General features: G+C 49.1%; 1 protein-coding gene across 1 annotated transcript in view; it reads left to right on the top strand.

Moving 5' to 3' along the window:
- Nucleotides 1–22,247, top strand: part of RASAL1 (RAS protein activator like 1) — a 90,684-nt gene extending 68,437 nt beyond the window's left edge. Inside the window, exons 15-21 of the mRNA XM_084820122.1 lie at nucleotides 61–205; nucleotides 1,365–1,540; nucleotides 3,352–3,489; nucleotides 8,056–8,191; nucleotides 9,318–9,438; nucleotides 15,296–15,360; nucleotides 21,454–22,247. Coding sequence (XP_084676248.1) covers nucleotides 61–205; nucleotides 1,365–1,540; nucleotides 3,352–3,489; nucleotides 8,056–8,191; nucleotides 9,318–9,438; nucleotides 15,296–15,360; nucleotides 21,454–21,590 — 918 coding nt within the window. The 3' untranslated portion in view covers nucleotides 21,591–22,247. The remainder of the gene's footprint in view (nucleotides 1–60; nucleotides 206–1,364; nucleotides 1,541–3,351; nucleotides 3,490–8,055; nucleotides 8,192–9,317; nucleotides 9,439–15,295; nucleotides 15,361–21,453) is intronic.
- The last annotated feature ends 1,278 nt before the right edge of the window (nucleotides 22,248–23,525 follow it).

Consider the following 23,525-nt stretch of genomic DNA (forward strand, 5'->3'; position numbering starts at 1 on the left):
GTCTCTCTTCCTCTTCACTTCCTGCATAGTGACTTCCTTGTCTGCTTCTCTCCCTGGCAGGCGGTGCAGAGCATTGGAAATCTGGGGCTTCAATTGGGGCACGGCAAGGAGCAGTGGATGGAGCCTCTTCACCCCTTCATCCTGTCAAGCATTGGACGTGTCAAGGAGTTCTTGGACAAGCTTATTGATGTGGACTCTGAGAATGGTGAGCTGCCATGTTCTGCAGTCCTGGAAGCAGCAGAGCAGTGGATCCTGTGAAATTACGAACATGAAGAATTGCCATGCCAAGTCAAGCCCAAAGATTAGAGTCCAAAGGGAGCTCTGTGTACTCCATACTCAATATGCATCAGAATTTAAAAAAATTAAACATTCTGCATCAAGAAAGGCTGAATTCTGTGATATGTATACACACTGACGAAGCTGTTGCGATTTCTCTGACTTTGCATATTCTGTTCCACAGTTTCTGCTAGTTTTCACAATTTATTCTGATTTTGCTAGGCATGGGAGAGGCAAGGACACTCAGCCACTGAAAATCTTCCATTGCAAATCCTATACAGCCTTGCTTGGGAATAAGTCCCAGGTAACTGTGTATAGGGTTTGCAACAGAAGAATGCAAATCTTCTTGCTTCTGAGCAGACATGTATAGGATTGCACTGTTATTCAGCCACTGCTCTGGCTTCTGTGACTTCAGAAGGCACTACCTACAGTCCACACTTGCAGATGTAATTATGCATCCATGAGGGCTAGAAATTTGATGGCGATATTGCTTCTTTAAAAAGAAAACTGACATTCTTGAGAAGCTGGATGTTGTGCCCTGTACCACGGTTTGTGTTTTCCTGCAGTACTGCAGAATTGTGGGAGTTGTAGGCAAGGATGCTCCGATTGTCACAAATGGGAACCCTAAAATCATTGCACCTATGGGGGAGCAGGGGCGGGGAGAGGTCTCTATAATTCATGTGTGCATGTTTAGGAATCTTGGGAATGGGGTTTAGCCCTGGCCAAAGCAATGATTGGAGGAATGTTCACAGCCATTTGGTGCTTCTACTGGATCTGAGAGACAGGGCCGGCCCTACCATTAAGCAAGGTGAAGGAACCACCTCAGACAGCAGGTGCTGGGAGGTGGCAGCAAGGTGTTGGAGGAGAGGGCTGTGTGTCTCACAGCCTGCCTTATGTTCCCTAAACTAGCCTGCTGCCTTACGGTTCAATGGAGGATGCTGTTCTGTCACCATGGTCAAATAAACAATCTAGTCAACTTTTGTACACGAAATGGGAGAGGGTGCCATCTTGCTCTTCGCCTCAGGCAGCAAAATGTCTTGGGCTGGCCCTGCTGAGAGGTCAAAATGTCTCTCTTTTTCTTTCCTTAGAAGAAAGCGAAAAGCAGCCTTGGACACTCTTCCAGCCCTCAGCCACCATAAAAGAGGGCTACCTGCAGAAACGCAAGGCAGAGGGCCTCCACTTGGTCTCACGATTCACCTTCAAAAAACGTTATTTCTGGCTGAGCAATGAGGCCCTCTCCTACTCCAAATCGCCTGAGTGGCAGGTGGGCACTTCTGGGAGAGCGAGAGGGCAGAGTCAGTGGGAGTTGGGCCCAGCATAGCAGGCTGTGGATAAACGTACCTTGTTTACAAAAAAATAGATACATACTTAAGATTGGGGTCTGCAAAGTGGAACTCATGGGCGCCAATGGGCCCACAGACACCTCTGTTGGAGCCCCTCAGGCTCCCTGGCGCTCCTGATCTATATTTAATTTCTTAAGATCCATTGGGTTTTTTAAACTGAAATACTGGCATGCCGCGCCATCTTTATTTGCATTCCAAATAAATTTGTTTGTGTTTCAGACTTAAGACCCCACCTCTGCCTTTTTCTTAGGTTCTTGGGCAAATTACTTTTCTTTTAGTTCCACCAATTTGCCTTTTGGGGAATGAGTGTTTTGTGACTGGCCATGCGCACCATGGCAGCGCTTCTGTGAATGGGCAAGCCCCAACAGCCATCTTGTGAAAGTGTCCATGGCACTCTAAAAATTCCATATGTGCCCACCGACGCAAAAAGGTTGGAGCCCCCTGACTTGAAGAACAATTTTTGATTTAGGATGCATCACTTCTGAGGGTGATGCTATCTGGCTATTGTTTGACTTGGTGCTCTTTTTCTTGTTCCTGTTTTATTTTGCCGCTTCTAGACTTAATTGTTGTTTTAGTTGTGATACTGTATTTTTTTAAAAAAATGTTTCTTTGTTTTTTTAATTGATACCTGCCCTCAACATTTTAAGGAAGCGTAGGATAGAAATACTTCGAATTAAAAAACAACCACCCACACGACAGCCATAATTTGGTTTCCAACCCTGTTTTGAATGTTGTGGGACACCACGTGCCAAGACGTTTTCCTGCATGAATCCCATTGGAAGGACCCGTGCTTGTGCGCTTCCCATTCAGTTCAATGGGACTGTTGCAGGAACTCTCACTGACTGTAGACTGTGCACCTGGCTCCTAGCCAGAGATCCTTGGGAACCATAATTTTGTGAAGGGACTGATAACCATGTGACTGTCATATAAATAGACAATGAAAGACAGCCATTTAAAACTCCCTCTTTCCTGCATTCTGAGCTAACCACGGTTACTGTTAGAACAGCCTTAAAACCAAGCATGGTAAGTTTTAACCAGAGTTTGCAAATCCCCTTCAAACTCTGGTGTGCAGCTAACCATGATTAAAGTTAAGATTGTTCCACTGGTAACGCTAACCATGATTAGCTCCAAACCTGCATGACTGAGGAGAAGAAAGGAACCTGTGAACCCAGGGTGCTCCCTATCTTCTGACCATGCAGGAATGCCCCCCTCTTTTCTTTTCTTTTTACGGCCATCGGCCAATTAAAATTATACACGTGCCCTTGTGTGTCTTATCATATGCCGAGAGGCATAACAATAGTACGTTATATGATCAAGAGCCGGATGGAGTGGTATGTTCTCATTTCTTCTTCTTCTTCTTTTAATATCATCCAGCTGACAAGCTGTCTGGATGCACCTTTTCCGAAAGTGTGGGCAGCGGCTTTCCAAGACATTTCCATAGCTGAGGCAGGCGTCCCTAGAACGTTGATATCCCAGGCTGTTGAATAGTTTGCCTCTACGATTGAGCTGATCCTATAACCATGGTTAGGCGAGAAGGTGGCGTGTTGTTGTCATTCGAACTAGACAGTGAGAGAATGCTTTCACATTTTCGTTCAGATGTCTCAGTTCACCACGTTAGTATAACAGAGCTGGGATTCTTTGGAAAATGTTTCCAAAGAGGGGTTGGGCAATCGAGAATTGGGTTAATTCCTGATGATCATGCGGTGGGTTTGTGCTGTTCCCTCATGTCCAGGTGCGTACATCCATCCCTGTCCAACGGATCTGTGCCGTGGAGCGTGTGGACGAAAACGCCTTCCAGCAGTCGCACATGATGCAGATAACGACGCGTGATAACGGAGGGCAGCTGTTCACCATGTACATTCAGTGTAAGGTAATGCCTGGCTTCGTATCCGGGCCCAGACTGTGTAATTCCTGTTCTGCTGGAGGAGGTAGAATCAATAAAAATGCTGGGTGTCTTAAGACAGCCTCTGGAACTCAGATGCATAAAAGCTCAAGAAGGAGGAAAGGTTACAACATTTGGGACTGTTTAGCTTAGAAAAAAGGGGAGTAAGGGGAGGCACAATAGAGGTGTGTACACAATTATGCATGGTGTGGAGGAAGTGGATACGGAGACATTTTTCTCCCTCTCTCACAATACTGGAACCCAAAGGTCCCATGAAGCTGATTGGTGGGAGATTCAGGACAGATAAAAGGAAGGACTTCTTCACACAGCGCAGAGTTAAACTTTGGAACTTACTGCCACAGGATGTAGCGATGGCCGCCAATTTGGTTGGCATTGAAAGGACAAATTCCTGGAGGAGAACGTTATCAATGGCTACTGCTCCTGGTGGCTATGTGCTACCTCCAAGATCAGAGGCAGCAATCCTCTGTACACCAGTTTCTGGGGAACATAGGCGGGAGGGCGCTGTTGCGCTCGCGTCTTGCTACTGGGCTTCCCACAGGCAGAGGGGCCGTCATGTGTACTGGACAAGATGGATCTTGATCTGATCTAGCATGGCTCTACTTAAGTTTACAAGTCTTTTAGCTGTGCTTAAGGGCAGCTTCCCGTGTTATCCCCCAACTATACAGAGACTCAATGCAGGAATCCAATACAGGATTCCTGCATTGAGCAGGGGGTTGGACTCGATGGCGTTGTAGGCCCCTTCCAACCCTACTATTCTATGATTCTATGACCACACTTCAAGTAAACTACCACCTCCTAACTCCGTAGTTGGACTCAGAAAAATCCAAGTAGTAAAGATTCTCCTGCTCAGGCTGCTGGTCAGGTGGGGCGGGGCTAAAAGTTTGAATATTTCCTCCTGGGTAAAACACCTTCCATGTAAAAAACAACCACGCCACCGGGAAGGGTTTAACCCAGCCTTTTCCCCAGTTATATTTTTTTCTGTAGGCAGGGATATATTTTTGTTTTTTAAAAATGGGGACATGGTGAACAATACTGTCTGTAGTTCTATGGCAGCAAATGCAGCAACGTTTGCACGGGTTTGCATTGGGATGGATGACTTCAGGTGAGTGTTGTTTCCTATAGCTTGAGAGCCAGGGTGGTGTAGCAGTTAGAGTGTTGGGCCGGGACTCGGGAGATCTGGGTTCCAGTCCCCATTCGGGCCATGAAGTTTGCTAGGTGACTTTGGAGCAGTCCTGACTCTCAGCCTAACCTGCCTCACAGGGTGGTTGTTGTGAGGATAAAATGGAGAGGAGGAGGACAATGTTAGCTGCCTTGGGTTCCTTGCAAGACGAAAAAGGCGGGATATAAATGCATAATATTTCTTTTCTTAAAAAAGAAAGATGGAGGGAGCAAGCAGCAAAGTTGTGACTAAGAAAGGACTGGCTGAAATGGGGCAAAGAAGGGCAAAGGGATGGGGAGGGGAGTTTTTAAACGGTTCTAAAGAAGTGTGACAGACTTTATAGACAGCCGCACAGTGTAGCATAAGGGTGGGCAATTTCCTTTCCAAACCCACCAGGGGCTACACACACACGCTCCTGGCTGAATTTGCTGCATGGCGCCCAAAACCCCCACGATTTTGCATGAAAACAGGGCGCAGGGAGTGCAGCCTTGTTTAGAAGGAGATTTCCTGGAGACTTCCAGGAGTGTGATTCTGCTTCTAAAAAAGGCAGACACCCCCTCTGTGCCTTGTTCTGCTGAAAAATGGCAGGTTTTTAGTAGTAGTAGTAATAAACAACTACAACAATAGCATATTCACCAATAATAATAGCTTATTCTAAATACTTAACAGTACTGATTCGATTCCTCCATTTTAACATGTTTATGGTTGACAAAAGCCACCCCGCCTGCCTCGTCCTCGGTCATATGTGAATATATGACTGCATTTTTATGACCGTCTTTTCAGCGGAGGCTGGTGGCCCCGATTTCGGCGGGGCTGTGAATCCATTCTGGGTTTCCGTCGGAAGCAGCCCAAACTCTAAAGGAGCTATCCAAGGACCTGAAACTTATCCCCAAAATAGATTCAGCAACTCAGATAGCTCCTTTAGAGTTCTGTCTGGTTCTGACAGAAACCCAGAATGGATTTATAGCCCCACACTGCGTCTTCCTTTCTTTCTTTCTTTCTTTCTTTCTTTCTTTCTTTCTTTCTTTCTTTCTTTCCTCCTTCCTTCCTTCCTTCCTTCCTTCCTTCCTTCTCTTGCATTTATATCCCGCATTTTTTCCTCTGGCAAGGAACCCAAGGTGACTTACATGATCCTCCTCCTCTCCATTTTATCCTCACAACAACCCTGCGAGGTAGGTGGGGCTGAGAGCCTGTGACTGGCCCAAAGTCACCCAGTGAGCTTCCATGGCCAAGTGGGGACTAGAACCTGGATCTCCCGGCTCCCAGTCCAACCCTCTCACCACTACAGCATCTGCCCTGGCTTACAGCCAGCTTTCCAGCTTGAAGTAGATGTCTGCCAGCAGCTAATCGAAACAGAAGCCTTCATATCTGCTCACTGCGGGTTGCTGTGGGACCACACGACACCAAGCGTGCCGTCACCGTTGTGTTCAGCTGTATCTCCAACGTGATAGACGTCACTGTGTGCCAACAAGGCCGTTCTGCCATTGACAAAGCCCAAACAGCTCAGCCTCTGCAGCAGTCTTCTCCAACCTGGCGCCCTGCAGATGTGTTGGCCATGCTGGATGGTGTTGACGGGAGTCGTGGTCCAGCATATCTAAGGGGCACCAGGAGTGCAGGTTTCAGGTTTTGGAGGGCCCTTGGGCAAGGCACCCTCACTGGGTCCCCTCTGTCAGTGAGCCTGCCATCTCACTGCCATGGTCACCAGCTGCTCTTGCTTGTCCTCCTCTTTCTCATCATTGCCACCACTTGCTTGTTTGACAGGCAGAGAGCCGGTGGGCAAGCAGGCCGTGGCATCTCCTGCTCCTCCTTCTCACTGCCACTGTTGCCTGGGTTAGAGCGAGAGGCAAGCGAATAAGCAGGTTGCCACGGCGAGGAGAAGGAGCAATTCCAGGGGGCTCTTGCCAGTGGGCCCCTGCTGGGGTTTGGCCCTAGGCAGGTGCCCGACTTTGCCCACCCTTGACGCTGGCCCTGAGCACCACGTTAGGGAAGGTTGTTCTACACACACAAAAGTATGAACGGATTCCAGTGAAATATGAAAAATTATAACTTGGAAACCAGCAAAGGAGCATTTCAGTCCTGCAATAGACCTTGAAAGTTACTATATTCCAAGAAAATTTGTTTTCAAAGGGCAAGTTGAAGCCGGCAAGTTCAAGATTCGTTAGGAAGTTCGCCACTGTGGATTTTTAGTCTCAACAAATACTGGGAATGGATAACTCATTACAAAAAATCTACAGTGTTTATTTAGGTGTCTATTTGCACTCCTGGTCTTGCTATATCCGTTTATCAACAGGTTGGTTTGTTTTTATAACTTTGAGGTAAAGTACCATGGGACAGAGAAATATCCATCTCGAATGCTGTGTTATTGACACAGGTAGTAAGATGCTTGAATACTTAAGGGGACGAAAATGGGAGGAAATACATTAATGTTAGTGCTATTAGAGAGGTTTTGTGAGCCACCCAGAGAGCTTCGGCTATTGGGCAGTATAGAAATGAAATTAAATAAATAATACCGGTTACCAGATTCCGTGCTTGTGCAGCAGTTTTGTGGCCCATGGATCCAAATGGCCTGGATTGTCTCCTTCGCTATTGGCCTTCAGACAGCTAGTAAAATCTGTACTGTTCCACTGAACATATAGTGATTAATGACACTTCTTGATTTTAGAGGGTTTCCCTGCTTTGTTGTAAGGTATGTATTTTATCTGTTTTGCTTTTAGTTATTTGGAAATCGTCGTATTTTATCCTTTTTATGGTTTGTCACAGGGGTGGCCAACTTGTGGACCTCTGGATGTTTTGGCCTGCAGTTCCCATGATCCCGCACCATTGGTTATGTTGGCTAAGGCTGGTGGTAGTTGTAGACCAAAACACCTGGTGGGCCACAAGTTTGCCCATCCTCCATGGAGGGGTGATTTAAAAAAAATACATTAAATATATAAATCTGGGTCTTGCTTCTCTGGCTAAGGTAAGGCAGGGAAGGGCCAAAGTGGTGCAGGGGTGGGCAGAAGGTAGATGTTCAGATGTTTTGGACTTCAACTCCCAGAAGCTCCTGCCAGCATGGCCAATGGGCAGGGATGCTGGGAGTCGAGGTCCAAAACATCTGGATATCTACTTTCTGCCCCACCCTTGATGTAGAAGTTAGAGTGTCAGATTAGGACTGGGCAGACCTGGGTTCAAGTCCCCACTCAGCCATAAAGTTCATTGGTTGAGCACTCTTTCTCAAAAGCCTCACAGGGTTTTTGTGAGGATCAACTTAGGGAGGGGGAACCACGTACTCCACCATGACCTCCTTGGACGAAAGGCGGAATAGAAATGTAGTAAAGAGATAATTGGGGGGCAATGCTGCTCTTTCTTGGCTTGCCCTCTCCTTCCTTTTGCAGAACATCAACGAGCTCAACCAGTGGCTCTCGGCCATCCGGAAAGCGACCATCTCCAACGAGCGCATGCTGCCCTTTTGCCACCCCGGCACCTTCCGTGGCAATCGCTGGACTTGCTGCTTACAGACTGACCGCGCTGGTAACCTGGCTCAGATTCACCACGTATTAGTGGGGAGTGGAGTGTGGAAGCTCTGCGAAACACTGGCAGGCTGGCTGGCTGGCTGGCTTTGGGGATAAAAGAAATCGTAGCAGGGCTAGTTCTTGTAGCTAATTCAGAGATGTCCTTATGGGCTTCTGCACATCAGGCTTTTTATCCTGCAACTTCTGCTTCTGGATTCTTTGTGGGATTAAGATCAGCCCTTTAAATGCATTTCCCTCCTTTTTTCCTGGGGATTTCCTTTATCGGCAAGTTCTATATGTTTGATTCTACAGCCTTTAGATGGCACCGTGGTTAGTGAATCCATCATTATACACTGAGATTCAAAACACTATCTTTAAATAGCTCATGATCACTGTTACAAATAAAGCCATGGAAATGGTCACAAAGCACGGGAGAGGCCCCGGAGGGTGACAGTGTCATGTAAAGGACCAGCAAACTTCTGTGAGTAACCAGTTTTATCGCAAGATAAAAGCCTAATGTGGAGAAGCTCTAGGCCTCTTTGCACAAGTGTTCTTTAAAGTCTTATTGGTTACACAGTTAAGAGACATGGATTGAAACTCCCCCACTCCGGTATTACCCATTCCTCGGGATTATTGCCTGCCTGCCATCTTTGCAGACCCAGTGTCAGCACCTGTCACCTTCGGGCAGCGGTTGGGGCTCCTGCGTCTTGGCAGAGACCACTGGTACTGACAACTGCCCTGGCCCCACTGGGCCAGGTGGCTACAAGTTGCCATTATATTGTTTGACAATTTCCTGGCTTTTGTGCCCTCTCGCCCCTCCACCATTCTTAAACGCTGAAATACTTCTCCTAAGGTTTACTTGCTGGCAATAACAGCTTTAAGCTACAATGTACAGGTATTTTTTGTAGTTCGGCCCTGCCCTTTTGCCTTTGGCCACGCCCACCACTAAAATGCACCTCCCCCCCAGAGCTTCTCTGAAAGGGAATTCAGCCCTTGGGCTGAAAGAGGTTCCCCACCCCTGTTTTAAAGGGCTTCTTCCTGAGCTCCGCTTGTGGGTGTGGCCCAAACCCAGATCACACCCTACTCTATGTGGCCGTCCATTCCTCCAACTTACAGGACCATCCGTGGTTCTGGTTTGGTTACAGTTCGTGGCTGCAGCCGGACGCACTCTGCTGTGACCCTCGGCGACTGGAGCGACCCTTTGGATCCAGACACCGAGGCCCAGATGGTGTACAGGCAGCTTTTGCTGGGCAGAGACAAGCTCAGGTCTGTGGACGGTGATGTGGCCCATGGTGGTAAGCGTTGTGTTGACGGGGAGGCAGGGAGTCTGCGAGCCAGCTTGCTTGGGTGGAAGGGAATTGATTCATTGTTGTTGTTAAGGGTGCGATCCTATCTGGATGACTGTAAGCCTCCGAACTCGGAGGCTTACAGCCATCCATTGCAGAGAGGGAGGAGTAGGGGAGGCAATCTTTGCCTCCACGCTCTTCCCGCTCTGCATTTGGACTAGATGGACTTTTTTGCCCATCTATCTGGGGCTCCGTGGAGCAGGAGGGGAGGAGGCTGGGGAGGCCTGGGGATATGTCAGAAGCCAGCCCCCCAGTCCCTTTCCCCTGCCCACTGGCACACCCCCTTTCCCTGCTCTCTGAGGTCGCCTTTGTGAGCTCGGAGAAACAGCTGGTGCGGTTCTCTCCATGTCAGCTGTGAGGGGGAGGGGGCAGGGAGCTCAGATTCCTAGCTCCAAAGTTGGAGCGCTGGCTTTGACCTCGGATCCAGGAATCCAAACTATCCTATCCCCCCCGCCCCCGACTCTGTCTAGGGGACATAGAATTGCTCCCTAAGAGAATAGTACACGTGCCACTTGGAGAGACTGTAGTCCAGTGGTAGAGCACCCATTTTCCATGCAGAAAGTCCCAGGTTCGACCCCCAGTATCTCCAGGCAGGGCTTGGAAGAGATCCTGCCTGAAACCCTGGAAAGCCTCTTCCTGTCGTTGTCAACATTACTGCGCTAGAGGGACCAGTGGGCTGACTCAGTAGAAGGCAGCTTCCTATGTTCCTGTGATTCTGCAGAACTGGACCACCGCCTGTTTGTACTTGTCCCCAGCAGATGGTTGCAGTCAATCTTTGAGCAGGGACATTGGTGCTCCAGGTGAAGAAAAGAAAAACAAAATGACAGCACAGAATTCTGCGTCCAAAATTCGGGAGCACCAACAAACGTGGGATTCTGTGACCTGTATAAATTATGCAGATTAAACTCATTTGCATGATTTCTCTTGTTACACATAATTGATTATGTTTATGGTGGAGGGGCAAAGAGTTCTATAAGGCACTGAGGCCTCCCTCCCCCTCAGGCTCGGGAAATCATGTACAGGAACTTCTGCGACTTCTGAGCTTTTACTGTATGTCTCTTGTACACCTTTTCAGGCTTGTCTTCATAATCATAAGGGCTAGAAACTTGCCCCCCCCTTTTAAAAAAAGGCTGAGATCCTGAGCAATCCGCAGTCTATGGCCATTACCACATTTTGCAGCTATTCTGCACTCCTGTGAAATTACAGCACCCAGGTAGCCCAGGCTTTTGAGCTGTTCTTTGGGGCAACTTACTATTTATTTCATGCATTTGTATCCCACTTTTCATCCCCAAAGGGGTTCCCAGGGCAACTTAGAAATCAACCAGTTAAAAGTATGATTAAATTGCCAATACACTGAAAATTAAAATGGTGGAACAGTAAAACCAATATTAAAAACAGAGCCAGGTATCATTTAAAACCACTTGTTAGAACAATATCTAAAAAGAAGATGTCTTTTTTTTTAAAAAAGACTGGGCAAACTAAAAGGTCTTTACCTGTTGCCAATAAGATAACGAAGCCTGCAGCAGGCAAGCCTCACTGGTAAGGGCATTCTGGCAATGGGTGCCAATACCAGAAAGGCCCTATCTTGAGGCATCTGTGTTGTAGTACCGAATGTCCCCACCAGAGGGCCCCCTACGTTCAGGAATTTTCACAGTTCTTCTTAGGGATGTACAAAAGTCACTTCCCTGGTCTCGCAGCTTTATTCGCGGTGGGGGGGAGGCGCTTTGCTTCTCCCCCCGAAGTTCAGGCTGGGGGGGAGGCTTCCCGCCTCCCCCGGCCGAAATTCAGGCCAGGGGGGAGGCTTCCTGCCTCGCCCAGCCGAAATTCAGGCCGGGGAGAAGCGCTCTGTCTCCCCGGCCGCGAACTTCAAAAGAAAAGTAAAAAAAAAAAGCCCCGTGATAGTCTACGTAATGATTAACGTAGCCTATCACGGCTAGATCTGCAAAGTCAGCCGTGATAGGCTACGTTAATCGTCACGTAGCCTATCACGGGTGACTTTGAAAAAAAAAAAAAAAAGCGCGTACACAAATGGCGGCCCCCATAGGGAGCCGCCATTCGCGTTCCTTATTTGGTCCCTGTAGTCTACGTAAAGATTTACGTAGACTACGGCGAAAATAAGGGCAACGCTATTTGCTATTTGCGTTGCCCTTATTTTCGCCGTAGTCTACGTAAATCTTTACGTAGACTACAGGGACCAAATAAGGAACGTGAATGGCGGCTCTCTATGGGGGCCGCCATTAGCCGTATGCGCGTTTTTGTTTTTGTTTTTAAAGTCACCCTTGATAGGCTACGCGACGATTAACGTAGCCTATCACGTCTGACTTTGCAAATCTAGCCGTGATAGGCTGCGTTAATCGTTACGTAGCCTATCACAGGGGCGGTTTTTTTTTTTTACTTTTCTTGTAATGGTGGCGGTGGCAGCCGGTCAAAAGACCGGCTGCCGCCCCCGCCCCTGACGAAGACCTGCCGAACCGCCGCTGGGACCCGCTGCTGGGAGGGACATTCGTGAAAGATAAGTCCCATCCCGGGGGGGGGGGGCGGGGGGGCAGAGAATTTCTCCCCGAACAACCTTCGGAGGACCGAATGCGTTGGCGCTCGGCCCCCCGAAGTTTCGGGGAGAAATTCTCCCCCATCCCTAGAACTTCTTTTGCACGACCAGCCCTCCTCCTGCTTGCTAAGAAGAAGAGAAGGCAATTTGGTGTGCCTGGCTTTACAAATCTTAAGGGCCATGGTCTCATCATGGCCTAAACCAGGGGGAGGTGCCCTAGCTCAATACTAGAGTACAGGCCTTGCATGCATAATGTCCCAGATTCAGTTCTTGGCATCTCCAGTTAAAAGGGATAGTTAGCAGGTGATGGGAAGACCCTTTTCTGCCCATGCCCGTGGAGACCCACTGCTGTCCAGAGGAGAGCGAGACTCTGGGTGCTTCCAGATGGAGGTGCCGCCAGTTACAAGGCACTGTGCTGTTATTCCACCCTTTTCTCCTTAATGGAGTTTTTGTGGAAAGAAAAAAGAGAGAAGAAGCCATAGGAAAACCTGGGAGGGTTTTATGTTGAAGACGGCAGTGTCCAAACACTCCCCCCGCCCAAAATTCCGTGAATGAGGCAGGGCGATTGCACAATAAAAGCCTCATCTGGCAGCATTCTTGGTCTAAACTAGGGCTGTAGAACCTCTCTGGGGTTCCCCAAAAGGCCACACCCTCTTCTCCTTTTCCCCAGTCACCGATCGTTTGGTGTTTTCCCAGCTTTTATGCAGGTTGTTTTCCCATTCTAAAAGGTTGAAACACTTATGCTAAGGCTTAGTTGATGGCAGTAAGAACCTCAATATTTGAGGGAGCGCCTCTCCCTATATATGCCTGCCCGAGGACTGAGATCTGTCCCCCTTTGTGTCCCACCAGTGCAAGACATACACTATGGTGGGAGGTGTGACAGGGCCTTCTCTGCGGTGGCACCCGGGTTGTGGAATGCCCTCCCTTTGGAGGCTCAATTGGCGCAGACGTTGGTTTCGTTTCGGTGCCAAGTTAAAACATGGCTTTTCACCAAAGCCTTTGAAGGCTAACTGAATTCCCTAAAGTTGCACACTGTTTAAACGTTTTATTGTTTTAGATTGTAATTGGTATTAGCTTGTTTAAGGGTTTCATATGTTTTTAGCTGCTTAAAATATTTACTGTTTTATACTGTTTAAATTGATTTTATCTATACACCGCCCTGAGACCTTCATGAGATAGGGCAGGATCTAAAAGTTTTACATAAATAAAATAAATAAAAATAAATACAACATTAGCTACATTGGTCTGGACTGATCTTGGCTTTGTTCTCTCACAGGGAACTAGCATAGTGCATTTATGGGTCTTTGGGTGGAACTGCACGTCACAGAAGATCTGTTGCTGGTGGTGTCCCAGCATTTGTGCAGTTTTTTTCCCCATTCTGAAAAATTGAACTGAACTGCCACTCCTAAGGCTTAGTTACTGGCAGTAAGAGCTTTAAGCTGTACTTTTTGGTATATTTGGCCCTGCCTCTTTTGCCTTTGGCCCTGCCCACAACTGAAATGCAGACCCCAAGAGCTTCTCCAAAATGGAATTGGGCCCTTGGACTGAAAGATGATCTGCGCCCCTGCCACGGGGACAGGGAAACGTGGTACACGGCGATGTCATGCCTTGTGTTACCAGGGGAGAGAGGAAAGCAGACACAGAGTTGCTGATTTCAGCAGAAGTCATGCACCTCATAGGAAGCTGCCTTAGTATTTGTCAGAGTATTTTTCCATCTAGCCCAGTATTCTTTACTCTGATAGGCAGCAGCTCTCCAGCATCTTTCCCAATACCTGCTACCTGGTCTTTTTAACTGGAGATGTTGCTGGGGATTGAACCCAGGACCTTCTACATGCAAAGCAGGTGCTCTACTCCTGAGTAGGGATGCTGGAGCAATTCAAGATGGACTAAAATAAGCTCAGATTTCTAATCCGACCTGCAGAATCCTCTGCAAAGTGACCCCCTCAGGCTGCACGGAGTCCGTGGACTCTTGGATGTTTTTTTTTACTTTCCCAAAATGTACGCATAGTCATTCATAGGAAAATACCCTAGTTTCTGCTGAGGAAAAGTTGAATGGAATGGGGGACAATACGCTAAACGTTAAGTACTAAGGTAAATTATGTAAATTCTTACTAAACCTCTTACGTAATTATTTGCGTATTTTTCCGCACGATGGGGGAAAAAATCGCAGCCGTCTCTGAGCGGATGACGGAACAAAAGGCGCTTGACAATCCATGAAATGCAGACGGAGTGGATTTTACGCAGTCCGAACATCCCTACTCCTGAGCTGCAGTCACCTGCTGAGAAGTAACATTCCACCTTGTGGAAATAAACTGGAGCAGCAGATCAAATAAATGGCGATTTCCTCCTGTTCTCAACTTTAATTACTTGTCTGTCAATTCAAGTATAAACTGTAATGGATTCTCAGAGAGCTAAGGTCTTCTGGGCGATGAATAGTGGTGCTTTTGATTGCCGTTTGAGTTGTTTGCCTCTTGTGACATGGCTCTCAGGTGAACTGGCTGTGTAATTGATAGCATTGATTTGCTAGAGAAATGCATATCAGCTGATTGCTGTTTGGGCCAGATTTGAGGGGCCGCGGTGGCTTAGTGGTTAAGACACTGAACTGCAGACTGGAAGGTCGGCAGGTCAGCAGTCCGAGACCCGAGTGCTGTGTGATGGAGTGAGCTCCCGTCTTCAGTCCCAGCTCCTGCCAACCTAGCAGTTCGAAAGCAAGAAATGGCAAGTAGATGAATAGGTACCGCCTCGGCGGGAAAGGTAACAGCGCTCCGTGCACCTCGGTGTTCAGTCATGCCGGCCACATGACCACGGAAGCGTCTTCGGACAGCGCTGGCTCTTCGGCTTAGAAACGGGGATGAGCACCGCACCCTAGAGTCGGACACGACTGGTTGGGGACACCTTTACCTTTACCTTTACTTTTTGATTGCAAAACTGTAATAACAAAAAATACAGATTTGGGTTTTTAAAAATGGCTAGGAATAAACGGCCTGAATCTACACATAGCAGTTATCATAACTATTGGTGCCCACTGATGTCATGTGTACCAACAGTTACGATAACGGTGTGATAATAGTTTAACTGCTATGTGTAGATTCAGCCAGGGTTTTCTTTGCCTAAACGCCATGTTCCTTTGCCTTAAGGAAAGGAAACTCTTGGTGCAGAGAAGGGCTGCTTTCTAGGAGGCTATGCTTTTAAAACTTGCAACTAACAAATTGTCCTTCTCTCTCCATAGCGAGAAACACCTGGAGTTTTCCAGCATAGGGGCTGACCAGGAGCAAGGCACCGGAGCGCAGAAGGGTAGGACCATCCCTCCCCTGTTGGCAGAACCCAAGACGGTGAAAGGGCAGAGATGTCAGATGGGTCAGAATAACGGCAGTTGTGCTGCACGTTGCAGGAATTGGCTTCCTGGAATAGTGCTTATGCCTGCGTGATCTGCGGCTGACAACACTCCCTTTGTGCAGCCGTCCCTATTGTGCCCTCTCAAAACCCCATGGATAAGGGGTGACGGTGGGTGGGAGCCAGTGGTCGCAAAGCTGTCCCAGTTTTGCTTGTGTCAGCAAAAGCAGGGAAGTGAAACTTGATAGGGGCCCAAGCACAGTGATTAAGACCCAGCTCAGGAAACTAGTTTTTTAAAAGCTCCCCCTAAGGGAGCCTCAGGCCCAATCCAGCCCTCCCCAGATGGCCACACCCACTTCCTCTGGCCCCACCCCCTTTCCCCCAACCACCAATCATTTGGTGGTTTCCTGGCTTTGGGGCAGTTCCCCCCGCCCATTCTAAACGGTTGAAATGCTTCTCCTGCTTACTCGCCCTCAGAGCTTTGAGCTTTAAGCTACAGTAGGCTGGCATGTGTTTTTGTATTTTGGCCCCTCCCCCTTTGCCTTTAGCTCCTCCCACCACTGAAATGCGGCCCCTCTTTTAACCAAGTTTTTATTTTAATTTTATTTAGCGGTATTGCCGAGTGCTGTGCCTTTGGTGGAAAGGTGGGGCATAAAGTAAATCAATAAACAATACATCTGTACAGGAGTTTCCATGGCCAGATGTTCCCCACCTATCTGCAGCTTCTGTGGTTGTTCCTTCTCCTCCTCCTCTTCCTCCTCCTCAGCCCTTGCTTTGGTCTGGGCCATGTTGCCTCCTCTCACTGGCAGCAACACTCCCAAGATCTGCACCAGCCCAGCTAGACCTGAGATCTTTTTTTACCTGAAGGTGCTGGGGATTGAACCTGGCATCTTCTCCATGCTCTGCCATGGACACTCCTTTGGAGCAGAGTAGAGAACATGTTTTGGATACAGAACCTCTCAGGATCAGTCCCTGGCAGTGGAGCCTAGTGGCTCCAATTTCAGTGGGGCTGTAAATCCATTCTGGGTTTCAGTCAGAACCATCCAGAACTCTGAAGGAGCTATCCAAGGTGCTGAACCATATCCCCAAAATAGATCCCTCGCATCTCCAGGTTTGTTTGTTTGTTTGTTGGATCAGCTAGTGGATGATAAAAGTCCTTTCTCAGTCTGAGACCCTGGAGAGTCACTGCCGGTCAGAGCAGACAATACTGGGCTAGATCATGGACAGATAATCTGACCAAGTGGTATGAGGCAGTTTCCTGTGTTCCATAGTTAGCAGAAGTTTTTGGGTGGCTGCAACATGAAACTTCTCATAGTGGGAGGAAAATGCCCCTGACTTTGCTTGCTACATGATCTTCGTCCTCCCTGGAAATTTTTCCTCCCCCTCCCCTGTCCACTGGTCTTGCAGCAGTGCCCCCCCCTGCACCCCATAGAGGGGCCTGCCTCCTGGTTTGAGAGCCATTGAGCTACCAGCACGTAGATGCATGTTGTTGCACTCCCAGCAAATTGACCTTTCACTCTCTTGACAAAAGCTGCAATTTGCCAGCATTCTATTGTTGAATCTTCTTCCCCAGCCCTTAGGAATGTTTGTGAATGTTGCATGACATCACAGCAGGTCAGCCAATGGATATTGCAAGGTGAATGGCCAACTAGCTAGCTACCTTACAGTTTATTGTGTGTGCATGACAAATTCTAAACGTGATTGAAACTGGAGCCATATTCTCTTGTTAGCATGCCCTCATCCTTCGGAATACTGAAAATATGGACATATCTTTCCACCCACCCCATCTCCCAGACCCATGGGAATGGGAGGTCCCCTCCTCTTTGCCGTCACATGACAATAAAGGCTCTGTACATCCTTAATCAGGTGTAAATGATTCCATCTCCTGGATGGATGACCAATGTTCACTATGCGGGAAAGTAAATTGCCTTGAGCTCGTAAGGAGGGATGAAATGGTAGCCCCGATGATTGGCTTGACGATAGCCCAATGGGATGCGATCTTCTCTGGGATCCAATCAGACCTGCTGATTGCTATAGGAGCCCAGCAGGAAGCACGTTTATGCTGGGAACCATGGCCTGTGTCGCCCACTTCACATCCCCAGTGGGTGTAAGATGTAGGCTTCGTGGTCTCCATGAGCAATCTGTTCAGCCAGGTTTAGAGAGATCCACTGTTCTCCCTCCAGCTTCTTCCTGTTTGACCGGGCATGAATTGGCAGGCTGCACTACACTGGAGGGAACACCTGTCCCCAGCCTGTGGGCGAAGGTGGCCCCTTCAGGTCTTCTTCCATCCCATGACTGTATTCAGCGCCAGCTGTGGCATCTTCTCACCGCCACCGTTGTCTGGGCCAGAGCGAGAGGCAGGCGAGCAGGTTGCAATGGTGAAGAGGAGGAGCAAGTCCAGGGGGCTTTTGTCAGTGGGCCCCTGCTAGGGTGTGGGTCCTTGGCAGGTGCCCGACCAGGCCTACCCTTGAATCCAGCCCTGACTGTTGTTGTTGTTGTTGTTGTTGTTGTTGCTGCTGCTGCTGCTGTTATATTTATACCCCACCTTTGTCCCAGTACTGGGCCATAAGGCAGCTTGCAAACATTAAAACATATACAATTAAAACATATGAAAATATACAAAAGCTAAAATACAATTAAACAACAATACAATTAAAATTATATTAAAAACATTAAAACAGCATTTTAAACAGCATTTTAGCAGCTTACCCCCAGGTTCCAACTATGTCCCAAAGGCCTGCTGGAACAAGAATGTTTTAGCCTGCCTCCGGAAACACATCAAGGAGGGAGCCATCCTAGCCTCCCTGGGAAGAGCATTCCACAGCCATGGGGCAGCCACCGAGAAGGCCCTCTCCCGGGTTCCCACCAAACGTGCCTGTGACAGTGGTGGGACTGAAAGAAGGGCTCCCCAGAGGATCTCAGGACACAGGCAGGTTCATAAGGGAGGATACGGTCTTTCAGATTACCTGGATGGAGCTGTATAGAGCTTTATAGGTCATAGCCAGCACTTTGAATTGTGCCTGGAAACAGATTGGAAGCCAGTGAAGCTGTTTTAACAAGAGAAAAGCCCTGTAGCCAGCCCCAGTCAACAGTCTGGCAGCAGCTGTTTGGACCAGCTGCAGCTTCCGAACACTCTTCATGGGCAGCCCCACGTAGAGCACGTTGCAGTAATCCAAATGGGATGTAACTAAGGCATGTGTCACCGTGGCCAGATCAGACATCTCCAGGAATGGGCGCAGTTGGCACACTAGTTTTAACTGTGCAAAAGCACTCCTGGCTACCACTGAAACCTGAGCGTCTAGGCTTAGGGCTGAATCCAGGCGCACCCCCAAACTGCGAACCTGAGTCTTCAGGGAGAGTGCATGCCCATCCAACACAAGCTGAATCCCTATTCCCTGATCTGCCTTTCAACTGACCAGGAGCACCTCTGTCTTGTCTAGATTAAGTTTCAATTTGTTCTCCCTCATCCAGTCCATTACTGATGCCAAACACTGGTTAAGGACAGAAACAGCTTCCTTGGAATCTGGTGGAAAGGAGTACTAGAGCTCATCAGCATATTGGTGGCACCGAACTCCAAAACTCCGGACAACCTCTCCCAGTGGTTTCATGTAGATATTAAATAGCATGGGGGACAAAACAGAACCCTGAGGGACCCCACAAGCTAACAGCCACCGCGTCGAACAGGCATCCCCCAACAACACCTTCTGAGTTCGCCTTCCTAGGAAGGAATGGAGCCACTGTAAAACAGTACCTCCAAGTCCCATCCCAGTGAGGCATCCCAGAAGAGTACCGTGGTCGAAGGTATCGAACACCGCTGAGAGGTCCCGCAGAACTAACAGGGACACACTCCCCCTGTCCAGCTCCCAGCATAGGTCATCCACCAAGGCGACCAAAGCTGTCTCCTTCCCACACCCAGGCCTGAAACCAGATTGAAATGGATCAAGATAATCTGTTTCATCCAGGAACCCCTGGAGCTGGGAGGCCACCACACACTCTAATACCTTGCCCCAAAATGGAACATTAGAGACTGGACGATAGTTATCTAGTATGGTGGGATTCAGGGAAGGCTTCTTCAACAGAGGTCTCACCACCGCCTCTTTTAAGCATGATGGAACAAGGAACTCTCCTTGTTCCGGAGAGGCATTAACCACTCCTGTTGTCCGTTCAGCCAGTCCTCCTCTGGCCTCTTTAATAAGCCAGGAGGGGCAAGTGTCCAGCATACATGTGGTGGCTCTCACCGCTCCAAGGATCCATGTTTTGCTCTATGCTCCTCACTTCCCCAGGTGGTGGGGGGGAGCCTCTGTGGGAGGAGAGAGCCTTTTACAGAGCCATGTTCCCAGGTGAGGAGACAGCATTGGGGACTTCTGGCATTTCCATGGCATCTGGTTTTTTTTTATAAATATACACCTCTTCCAGCGGAGGGCAGTGCAAGCTTGAGAAGCGACATTTGTGGTGCGGCCTTCCAAGACTACTTCTTGTCCGCTAGCTTCAAACCACAGTCTCTGTCTCCCTGTCTGTCTCCCTGTCTCTGTCTTGGCCGCCCCTTCCCCCCGCCCCGTGCTCGCTCTCGCTCTCGCTCTCGCTCTCTCTCTCTCTCTGTGCCACCCCATCCCTCTCTTTCTCTCTCTCTCTCTCCCTCTCTCTCTCTCCCTCTCTCTCTCTCTCTCTCTCTCTCTCCCCCCTCTCTCTGTGCCACCCCATCCCTCTCTTTCTCTCTTTCTCTCTTTCTCTCTCTCAGTGCCACACCACCCCTCTCCTACTCTCTGTCTCCCTCTGCCACTCCGTCTGTCTGCCTGCCTGCCTGCCTGCCTGCCTGCCTGTCTGTCTGTCATTTTGCATATCCTCCCCCCCAAAGCACCAAACCCTCCTAGTTTCCTTCCTTCCATTTATCTCTCTCACGTTTGGCAAGCATAAAGACTGAGTCTCTGCTAATAAGTGACTCTCAACATACTGCAACACATTCCTGGAAGACTGGCCTGCTGGTGAATTGACTGGTCAAATGCTGAGAACTAACCTAGGAGTTTGCCCATCAAATAGAGGGCAACTTCAACTGACTTAGGATTTAGCCACGGGCAAATATTGTCAAATATTCAACGAAGCTGAACATGGGGGTTGGACTCGATGGCCTTGTAGGCCCCTTCCATCCCTACTATTCTATGATTCTATGCCCCTGTGTAAGTGCCAGCTTCCCTTTACCAACTCTTTAAAAGCAGCTTGTATTTTGCTTTGTTAATTTCATTTAAAACAAGCAGTAGGCTGGATGCCAAAGAGAAGAATTGTCCAGTGAATCATTTGCCTTTTATTTCACAATAACAGTCAACTAATTTGGAGGCTTGGGGTCATTTTGGGGGGTGCTGAGCCACAAGGCCCTGGACTTTGGCCCCATGCTCAACTCGAATTGCACCACTGGGGATACAGCTCTGAAAAAGACCGTGGCTGTGTTCGCACATCATGCTAGCTCATGGTGTTTAGTTGTTTTACGAATAACCCACCCCGTGGGTGGGTTGTTTGCATGATCCTCCCCACCCCAGTCCTCCAGACCATTTCCCTGGGGACCCTGTGGCAGACCTATCTTGTCTGCTGCCAAGTCCCCCTTCCCAGCTCCAGTCGTGATCAAAGTTGGGTCCTTCCCCCTGGACCCATTTTTGCAACAACAACAAAACTGGACCGGGACATATTTCCCACACTTCCCCGTAACCGGGGAATGTGTGCAAATGGGGGGTCTTCTCATTTTTTATTTTCTTCTGTTTCCCGATGCTGTGCAGGTGCGCAGCAGGGGGAAACTGAAAGATAATGCCTTACCCCACCCCCCGCATGTCGCCCAAACATGCAGGGGTGCAGGTGGGAAGAGCTGGTATCCAGTCCCGTGATCGCTGCCTCTGCTTTGCTGCTGTCAGCTGTCAGCCTTGACAGCTGTCAAAAGCAAGGCAGAGACAGCGATCCCAGCAGGGAGGTGGGAAAGTGCCCCATTTCTGCTGAAGGGGCCTGAACCCCAAAGCCAGGAAGATCCCTTCCACCTACGTTTTCTCCTTCTGTTCTCTGCCCACCCCCCAGACCCAAATGGCCGGAGGATGAGAGCAGCGGCCTGCCTTTTAGAAGTCATCCAAGACCTGGAGAGGGCCCACGAAGCCCTTGAGCACCGAGGAGCAGAGGAAGAGACGGCCGCACCTGATGCAGCACCCCACACCTAGGGGGTTTCCTCCTCTCGGGACCCCAGTCGTGTTTTCCCCGTATTGTAATGATGTGCTTACATCTGTCAGGGCAGGGGGGTGCTGGGATCCTTCACCTTTGCTGCAAGTGGTGTGGCTTTTGAGGCAGCTATGGGGCCGCCACATCTAGTCTCTGGCTTCAGTAGAAGAGGAAAAGAGGGGGCACCAGACAGAAACAACAAATGCCCTTTGCACCCAGTCCTTGCCCTCTGCGGGCCTGCCACTGCTTGTGTTCCCCAAGTGTGCCCTCTCAGACCTCCTTCTGCTTACAAGGGAGGAAACCCTAGGGCAGTGCATGTATGCGCTCATGTGCGCGGGTGCAAGTTGCGAATCTGCAGGAGCAGAGATTGCGGTATTGAGCACAGCACTCGGCATCCTGACAATCTCAGCTCACTTGAAAGCCAACAGCAACGGGTTTCTAGTCCTTATGACTGCGAGCATAGGCTTGAAAGGACAGGAGCAATGCCTGCTTGAGATTTCAGAAGCCGGACAGGGGGGCTTCATATGAGTTTTGCAGGGCGCAGGGTGAAGTGTCTTTGGTGCCCTTGTATCTCTCCCTTGCCACTCCCCGTAACAATGAAATCGTGCAAAGTGTTGTTTTTTTAAAATTGGAGAATAAATGATGTGGAATGAAATGGCACGCTGTTTGCATCATTTCTCAAGCTCGCGGAATTCAGCTGTTCTTGGCAGAGATGTTAGATTCACTTGCTGTGTAATTTTGAATTCCCTTTCTTTCTTTTTGTTAGCATAGGATACATGCTCCATTCCCCACCCCCACCCTGGTTTCCTAGTGCCACCTTCGTCCTGGCTGTACTTGCCTTTGCCATGCAAGTGTCACCCTCAGTCCAGTGCGCAGGCTTGCGTTGGGAGCGTGTGCTTCTCCTGAGTGCAGAGGAGCAGGGAGCCACTAAATCTCTGCCTGGTTAGTTGACTGACCCATGAGCTGTGGATTGAGGCAATGCCACAGTGACCTGCCTTACCACCACGAACTGTAAGTGGTCCAGTGATGGTGGCTTCCCTGCAAGCGTACTTGCCTCCCCTGCCCGCCGTACCACCTGCAAAACACATATTAGTTTTGCACTGGGATTTCTTTCATTTGATCGTACGTTGTGTCGAGGGCGCTGTATGTTTCGAAACAGCAAAGAGCCGTTTAATCCGGTGCTGTCAGAAGACGATAACTAGCGTTCTGCCAGCACACCGCAGGTATCTTTTTGAAGGCCAGGATGTGTGATGAGCGTAGGGGCTTCGTCTGCACCTCGGCTGGTGTACCCAGTGAGAAAATCGGTACTGTCCCTGTAGGTACTTAAATATTCAGTTGGAGCATCTCAGAATATATGGGAATAAAAGGAGCACCACCAATGTAACAGGTGCATAAATTACAGAATGCAATTAACAGACCCGAACCACCCATTCCTAGAGCAGCAGATGACTCTGGAACAGGGGTGTGGTCGTAAATTTTGAAGGGCAGATGCTCATTGTGATAGTCTCCATAGCCACACCCCCAAGGAGAGCCCAAAATTACAGGCAGCAGTGTGGATCCATAGCAACAAACCAGTTCTAGCAGTTTTCATCTCCACCAGGAGCAGGTCTTTTGCAACTCTAAGGGGTCTTCATTGCCCTTTCCAGACCAAGTGACCTGAAAGTAGGGATATACAAAAGTCACTTACCTTTTCGCGGATTCTGTTCTTGGTGGGGTGGGAGGTGCTCCATCCCTCCCCACAGAATCCTTGACGGCGGGGGAGGCGATCCGGTCCTCTCCCCGGAATCCTCGATGGCCGGCTCTGCTCCACGGCGGCTCCGTGGAGCGGGCAGCCAGGGCTGTCTGCAGCCGGATTTCCGGCTGCGGACTCGTTGGTGCAGACACAAATGGCGGCCGCCATAGCGGCTGCCATTTGCGTCCAGCCAGGGAGCCGTGAT

This window comes from Heloderma suspectum, chromosome 13 (genome assembly GCF_057233095.1).
Source record: "Heloderma suspectum isolate Gila_16-S chromosome 13, 16-S_ref, whole genome shotgun sequence".
NCBI lineage: Eukaryota > Metazoa > Chordata > Lepidosauria > Squamata > Helodermatidae > Heloderma > Heloderma suspectum.